The 8,009-nt window shown below is 35.8% G+C and overlaps 1 protein-coding gene across 1 annotated transcript in view; it reads right to left on the reverse strand.

Annotated features, from left to right (window-relative positions):
• LOC107587707 (regulator of G-protein signaling 3-like) overlaps positions 1–7,919 on the reverse strand; it is a 29,199-nt gene extending 21,280 nt beyond the window's left edge. The window contains exons 1-6 of the mRNA XM_016275590.1: positions 7,793–7,919; positions 3,998–4,079; positions 3,095–3,200; positions 582–948; positions 453–501; positions 253–334 (exon numbers count right to left, since the gene is read on the reverse strand). Of these exons, the coding sequence (XP_016131076.1) occupies positions 253–334; positions 453–501; positions 582–948; positions 3,095–3,200; positions 3,998–4,079; positions 7,793–7,846 (740 nt within the window). The 5' untranslated portion in view covers positions 7,847–7,919. The remainder of the gene's footprint in view (positions 1–252; positions 335–452; positions 502–581; positions 949–3,094; positions 3,201–3,997; positions 4,080–7,792) is intronic.
• Between the last annotated feature and the right edge of the window lie 90 nt (positions 7,920–8,009).

Here is an 8,009-nt window from a genome sequence, read left to right on the forward strand (position 1 = left end):
TTATAAATGTTGAAAACGATAATTGGAATATTTTTGTGGAAACCATGATTTTTTTTTGATGAATAGGAATTTAAAACAACAGCATTATTTAAAACAGAATTTCACTGTAACATTATACATGTATTTACTGTCACGTTTGACCAATTTAATGCATTCTTTAAAAAATGAAACAAATCAATCAATCTTTGAAAAAGAAATAATATATTTCTTAAAAAACTATAAACACATTAATCATTCACTATGGTTATGAGCCTCATGATACTGCCATCTGTCATTTCATCACAACACTTGGGGATCACAATAACTGTTCTTGCACATTTTTTATGCTTCTTTCCTAAAGAGCATATGCAAAAATTTGACATTTTGACAAACTGATCTGAGACTAGTCAATCTCAGATCTTTGCCTAAACATGTGGAACAGAAATATAAAACGTTCTCATAGGCTGTCTTACCAAGAGTTCCCAGGGTGCCATTGGAGTCAGAATACACTGGCTGCAATATCTGCAACATTAAACATTCAGATAAGCAACATATTACCCCACTCAAATTGAACATGAATACAATTGCTTTCAGATTCCCACCTGGTTTCCAGGACTGACAGGAGAGAGGATGATGTAGTTGTCGCCGTTTGATGATGTCACACGGGTACCTTTGAGGGTCTGTGTGCGTGTTTTGTAGTCATTTTCTTCTTGTTTGCCAGTCCAAGACCACAATGACTCTCCTACTCCGTTTCCTGTGTTATCAGGGCTACTTACTTTTTTACGACGACCCTGTTTGTGATTGGTGGGTCGAGAGAGTAAAGGTGGGGTTTTGTTTTGAGTCTTTGCAGATGAGACAGAATCAAATCCTGAGGGTTTGTAGGAAGGCCTGTGGATAAGCCCCTCGTAGTAAGGCTTCATAATAGGCACTGTCCTCCACACCACCACTGTGATCTCATTACGACAATTCCTGCAAGAAGAAGAATGATAAGGCATGAATGCATTTTAAAAGAACTATTAATTTCACTTGACCCATGTTATCTCATTGAACTATTACTATTTAAAATGTGAGGTGAAAAGGTGGTACCACATTATTTCAAGGACCAGTTCTCACTATTAACTAGTTGCTTCTTAGCATACATATTACTAGCATATTGGCTGTTTATTAGTTTTTGGTAACACTTTATTTTAAGATACCCTTGTTACACATGTTACATGTACTTACTATTATAATAACAATTAATTATGCATAATTATATGCAAGTAACCCTAAGCCAAACCCTAATCCTAACCCTAAGTACATGTAGTTAATTAATATTACTCAGTACTTAAAGGCACAATATGTCATTTTCGCCGCTAGAGGGCGCGTATTCAAAATAAACAAATAGACAAAGGCGTAGTTTGATGATGCCGTGACTGAGTGTGGAATCATGGGAGTTGTCGTCTTCATCCCACAGCCGATGCAATCCGAAGGGACTCGGCCAGAAATCATGTTCATGGATGAGCTAATGATTTATTAACGTAGTAGAATGAAGCAGGGTGGGGCTGAAAGCCGTCGAAGTGAAACGAGGCCGCTGAACGCATACATATTACTAGCATATTGGCTGTTTATTAGTTTTTGGTAACACTTTATTTTAAGATACCCTTGTTACACATGTTACATGTACTTACTATTATAATAACAATTAATTATGCATAATTATATGCAAGTAACCCTAAGCCAAACCCTAATCCTAACCCTAAGTACATGTAGTTAATTAATATTACTCAGTACTTAAAGGCACAATATGTCATTTTCGCCGCTAGAGGGCGCGTATTCAAAATAAACAAATAGACAAAGGCGTAGTTTGATGATGCCGTGACTGAGTGTGGAATCATGGGAGTTGTCGTCTTCATCCCACAGCCGATGCAATCCGAAGGGACTCGGCCAGAAATCATGTTCATGGATGAGCTAATGATTTATTAACGTAGTAGAATGAAGCAGGGTGGGGCTGAAAGCCGTCAAAGTGAAACGAGGCCGCTGAACGAGCGCGAAACACGGCTCGAAAGCAGCGGAGCTTTTATTATGCCACATTTTAGCGCTTCTGTTCCTTCCGGTCGTGCGTATGTGGGGAAAAAAAAGCAGCGCTGTTATATCATACTAGATATATTTGAAAGTTCTGTTATAATGCTACTCTGTGCGATCATCACCGGTCTATTAAAACGCACAACATATTAAAGCGTCTTTGGTGTTTCCATGTTTTCTACAAAACAAAACCATAAATCGAGGGGTTATCACATTATTGGCAGGCGACACAATGACACTATGGACACGGTCCATGTCACTAGTTAAAATTGCAGTCCCACTTTATATTAAGTGGTCTTAACTACTATGTACTTACATTTAAATTAATCGTTTGGTACAATGCACTTATTGTGTACATACATGTTTTTACATTGTACTTATATTTGAAAAATCTCTGCATGTAATTACATCTGTAATTAATTTCTGTAATTACATTTATAATTACACTGTTGACACACCCCTTACACCTTAACCCACCCTTAAACCTACCCATACCACCAAACCTGTCCCTAACCTTACCCATATCCCACCTCAATAGCAGCAAAAGTGTTTTGCAATACAATATGAACACAATAAGTACATTGTACTTATTTTTTATGTAAGTACATAGTAGTTAATGCCACTTAATATAAAGTGGGACCAAAATTGCTTATTTCTCTGGATTTAAACATTCTTCGAAACATTTGGGATAATGTAAGTACACAAGTCAGCAAAATATATAACACTGTTCTAGTGGTTTTTGGATATTTTAATAAAAAAACTTACATATTGTGCCTTTAAATGAATAATTACACTTGTAACAAAGACTCCTTAAAATAAAGTGTAATCTAGTTTATTATTATAAAGCATAGATTAATGGCTTATTCGGCATGACCATATTTTAGACCCCGTAATCTGACCCCATACCTAAACTTAACAACTACCTTACTAACTAGTAAATAGTTAATAGTTAATAAATAGTGAGAACTGGTCCCCATACTAAAGTGTAACCAAAAAGGTGTTGTGAAACCTGTAGCTATAAAATGATAACCAAAAACATCCCTATACACACCTGATGGCATGAGCCAGGTCCACACACTTCCAGTGCTCAACCGGCTGGCCGTTCAGCTGCAGTAATGTGTCCAGCTGCTGTAAACCCGCCTGGTGAGCTGGACCACCTAAACAAATTAGACAAAGACACTCGAGATCATAAACCATAGTTAAATAAAGGATCCCCATCAAAAAGAAAAAGGCAAATGACATCTCTTTTGTTTACATTTTATTTTATGGTGTCATGTACATTTTAATACAGAGTAATACTGACTAATAGCATTTACCAACTAGGGTTAGCATTAGGGATTAGTTTAGGGTTATTGCATGTAATTATGCATAATTTACTGATGTTACTATAGTACATGTAAAATGTGTGAAATAAAGTGTTCAAATACTTATACTAAAGTCCCTGAGGCTTTAACAATATTTTTAACTATGCACAGATTTACCAAAATACCTAAGTCTGCAATTCAAAAGTTGTATCATGAACGGAAGAAAAAAAAAACTCATTAAATTTCTCAAAGATTTCATTTTCTTTCTTTTTTTTAACATTGCCAATAGCCTTAAAGGGACAACTTTGTACTTTATCTACCCGTAAAAGGTGCATATTAGTAGCTTAGAGTAGTATTATGCACTCTTAAGGTACATGCTTGAGGAGTACACCCTTAGATACACCCTTAAAGAGTGTGGCAATACCATGGTATTTGAGTACATTGGAGTACCATGTTAAAACTATAACATCATATAAACATTAGAGACAAAGTTGTTACTCAAATTAAACATAACTAAGAAACACATAGTCTTCTGTGCTATGAACGAGCAACTTCTGAGCGATAAAATTTTACTCTAGGTACAATTTTATAATAACTTGAGGCAAATTATGAGGACAATATGAAAAATGAAATTTCTTGAGTGAAATTACCTGGTTCAACAGCCTGAACCCGTACAGGGGTGTCAGAGCAGATGGTGAAGCCAAAACCATCTTTTCCTCTTAAAATGGTCACCTGTGAAGAAGCACATACATTTACACTATCGTTTAAAGGTTTGGGGTTACAACATTTTTCTTTTTTTAAAGAAATCAATAGTTTTATAAAGCAAGGAAGCATTAAATATATCAAACGTGACAATAAAGACATTCTGTTAAAAGAGTTTGGAAACACTTTAGATTAGGGAACACAAATTCACTATTAACAAAGACTTTTGCCTCAATAAACTCCTAATTTGCTGCTTATTAATAGTTAGAAAGGTAGTTGTAAAGTTTAGTTATAGGGTTGGATTAAGGGATCTAAAATAAGGTCATGCAGAATAAGGCATTATTTGCTTTATAAGTACTAAGAAACAGCCAGTATGCATGCTAATAAGCAACTACTTAATAGTGAGAGCTGATCCTTGAGTGTTACCAAGAATTCTTACATTAATCATGAAAAAAATGTTCCCTTAAAAGCATTAAGTAGACAATTTTTTTCCAAATTGACAATAACAAGAAATGTTTACTGAGCACCAAATATATTTCACAATATTTCTGTTTTTACTATATCAAATAAATACAGCCTTTATGAGCATAACTGAGTCCTTTCAAAAACATTTTAAAAATCGTAGCAAAAAATTGGGATTCACACCTAATAAAATCCAATTACATTCAATAAACATTATTAACATATAGAATTCCTTCAAAAAATACTCCAAATAATATAACTTTTGAATGGACTGAAATGAAAGTGACCTCAGGAACATTAAGGAAGATGGACCATCCACAGTACAGTGTAAGGCCCCACAGTAACCGGGTCAGTGTGTGTGTGTATGTGTGTGTGTGCCAGAAACAAACATCCCCCCCCAGAGCACCACTGTACCCCAGCAGCATGAAGACTGAAATGCCACAGCACCTACGAGTCAGGGATATTAAAAACTACAAGCTGAGAAATTAGTCAGGGTTGCTGGGTGATCAGGGGGCTTTTCGGTTACAACATTTTTCTTTTTTTAAAGAAATCAATAGTTTTATAAAGCAAGGAAGCATTAAATATATCAAACGTGACAATAAAGACATTCTGTTAAAAGAGTTTGGAAACACTTTAGATTAGGGAACACAAATTCACTATTAACAAAGACTTTTGCCTCAATAAACTCCTAATTTGCTGCTTATTAATAGTTAGAAAGGTAGTTGTAAAGTTTAGTTATAGGGTTGGATTAAGGGATCTAAAATAAGGTCATGCAGAATAAGGCATTATTTGCTTTATAAGTACTAAGAAACAGCCAATATGCATGCTAATAAGCAACTACTTAATAGTGAGAGCTGATCCTTGAGTGTTACCAAGAATTCTTACATTAATCATGAAAAAAATGTTCCCTTAAAAGCATTAAGTAGACAAATTTTTTCCAAATTGACAATAACAAGAAATGTTTACTGAGCACCAAATATATTTCACAATATTTCTGTTTTTACTATATCAAATAAATACAGCCTTTATGAGCATAACTGAGTCCTTTCAAAAACATTTTAAAAATCGTAGCAAAAAATTGGGATTCACACCTAATAAAATCCAATTACATTCAATAAACATTATTAACATATAGAATTCCTTCAAAAAATACTCCAAATAATATAACTTTTGAATGGACTGAAATGAAAGTGACCTCAGGAACATTAAGGAAGATGGACCATCCACAGTACAGTGTAAGGCCCCACAGTAACCGGGTCAGTGTGTGTGTGTATGTGTGTGTGTGCCAGAAACAAACATCCCCCCCCAGAGCACCACTGTACCCCAGCAGCATGAAGACTGAAATGCCACAGCACCAACGAGTCAGGGATATTAAAAACTACAAGCTGAGAAATTAGTCAGGGTTGCTGGGTGATCAGGGGGCTTTTCTTTTTCCCTGGCAAGAAAAGGAAATGATTGGGGGAGAAAACTGCCATGGCACTGACAAACAGCAGAGACAGAATATTTGGACGGTAGAAGTTCAAAATGTCAACAGAACCTGGAGCCAAACTAAATAGGAAATGTTGAAGAGGAGGGGGGCGTCTCACATTTTACATGACATTGACCGCACAACAACAAAGAGGCTTGTTTGGAGAGGGAGAGAGAATAAAAAGAGAAAAAGTGATGACAGCTTTAGGACTTTCACTGCCATTCCTCTTTTCTCTTCTGGGGCGATGTGGTCACTCTTGTTACAAGCTCCATTAATTGCTGTGATAAAATAATTATCCACATCAAGCTGCACTGTTTCCCTTTTCCACTGCTCCTGCTTGTTGTTCAAGTTCAAACATCAACATTCACCTTTGTGATGAGTATGGTCAAAGTACTAGCATTACTGAATGATGACTAGCTCTTGTTATGACAATACTTATACATAATGCCATAATCCAGTTTAAGATGATGAGCAGAAATGCTCTGTCCATCACTAAATGGAGTTTGAAACATAAGTTGAAGAGGGGGAGCGGTGAACTGATTTCATGAGGTGTCGTCCCAAATTCACAAAAATGTAAATATGTCCTGCTTTTGGCCAACTAAGTATCCTCAATGTTCTAGCTACCATGTATTGGACCCTTTGTGGTTCTCAATAAGGAACGCTGTTTCTTTGTCCATGCAACTTGATTTGCTTCTATTTTCATATTCATTAAGTCTTTTAAAAAATCTGTCAATTTATTTGGTTGCCATATGGTTATTCTATTCTATTCTATATACTTTTTATGGTTTTATGATGACAGTGTGTTTAATATCCTAATCTATTGTTATTTTTGTTAAAATTGATAAACATACATGTAAATTTACAAATACATTAATTATTTATTCCAAACAAATCGCATGATATTTATATGATTAGATTTTGTAATATATAATATGATTTTGTGTTAAAACGTAGTAAAATGAATTTTAATTTCCATGTAAATGTCAGCATTTACAAACACATTTGTAACATTATTTTATGTTCCTTGCATTTGGTTCATTTAAATGTAATACTAAATAAAACAGGACGGAGGTGACTAAGAAGAGGGTTAAAACACCAACTGTAATGATATGCACCAACTAAACTATCAGACATTTTCTCTTGTTTCAATGAAATAAACTATATATCTTAAATATTTTGTAACTAGTGTTATTCCTATCATTACAATCAAGCCTGGATGGGCACCACCAACGAAATCACACCCTCCACCCCTTAACATAAAAGTTACCCTATTATATTTTATATATAATCACAGCACAAGGATATATAAGCAGCTGCTTACCTCACTCATGTGACTAGCCATCCGGCATCCCTCACTTTTATTTCTAATATTTCTGCCATATATTGACTAACTCATTGATGAAGTTGTCCGTCCCTGGGGAGCGGGAGATGCATCTGATGCTTAAGCCTTTCCATTACTCAGAGCAACTCAAATCTGTTTTCCCTCATCATTCTCAAGGATCAACCTTTATAATATAATGGAAAAGTCTTAAATCTTACTAGTACTTCAGCTGACATTTTTATCCAAATCCACTTACAGTGCCAATCTGGAGCAACCTAGGGATAAGTGCACTGCCCAGGTTTGCGGAGATCAAGCCTTCAATCACCCTGGGTCTTTAAACATTAAGCTACAACACAGCACTCTAAACAAAAAAAAATACATTATATGCACTGAATTTCATGAGGACTATCCGAGACCGAACACGACATAACTCTTAAATACCAGTTTCAATTACACTACAACCAAAGTCCAAAAAAAAGCAGAGGAACAAACCTGTGGCAAGTTTCGTTCGATGCAGAGCCGGCACAAACTGTGGATCGTATGCATCGCTCACTGCATATATGTCCACCTACATCTGCGGCGCTCTCTTCAGTGTCTTAAATAAAAGTAAAGTCACACAGGTGATGCTGCTTCCCTCCGTGGTCACTCTAGTGCGGCTATGCATGCCCACTCATGGGAACTGCTCTGAGCAGAAGAATGACAGGAAACC

The sequence above is a fragment of the Sinocyclocheilus grahami genome, unplaced genomic scaffold (genome assembly GCF_001515645.1).
Source record: "Sinocyclocheilus grahami isolate Dianchi unplaced genomic scaffold, SAMN03320097.WGS_v1.1 scaffold95.1, whole genome shotgun sequence".
In the NCBI taxonomy this organism is placed as follows: Eukaryota; Metazoa; Chordata; class Actinopteri; order Cypriniformes; family Cyprinidae; genus Sinocyclocheilus; species Sinocyclocheilus grahami.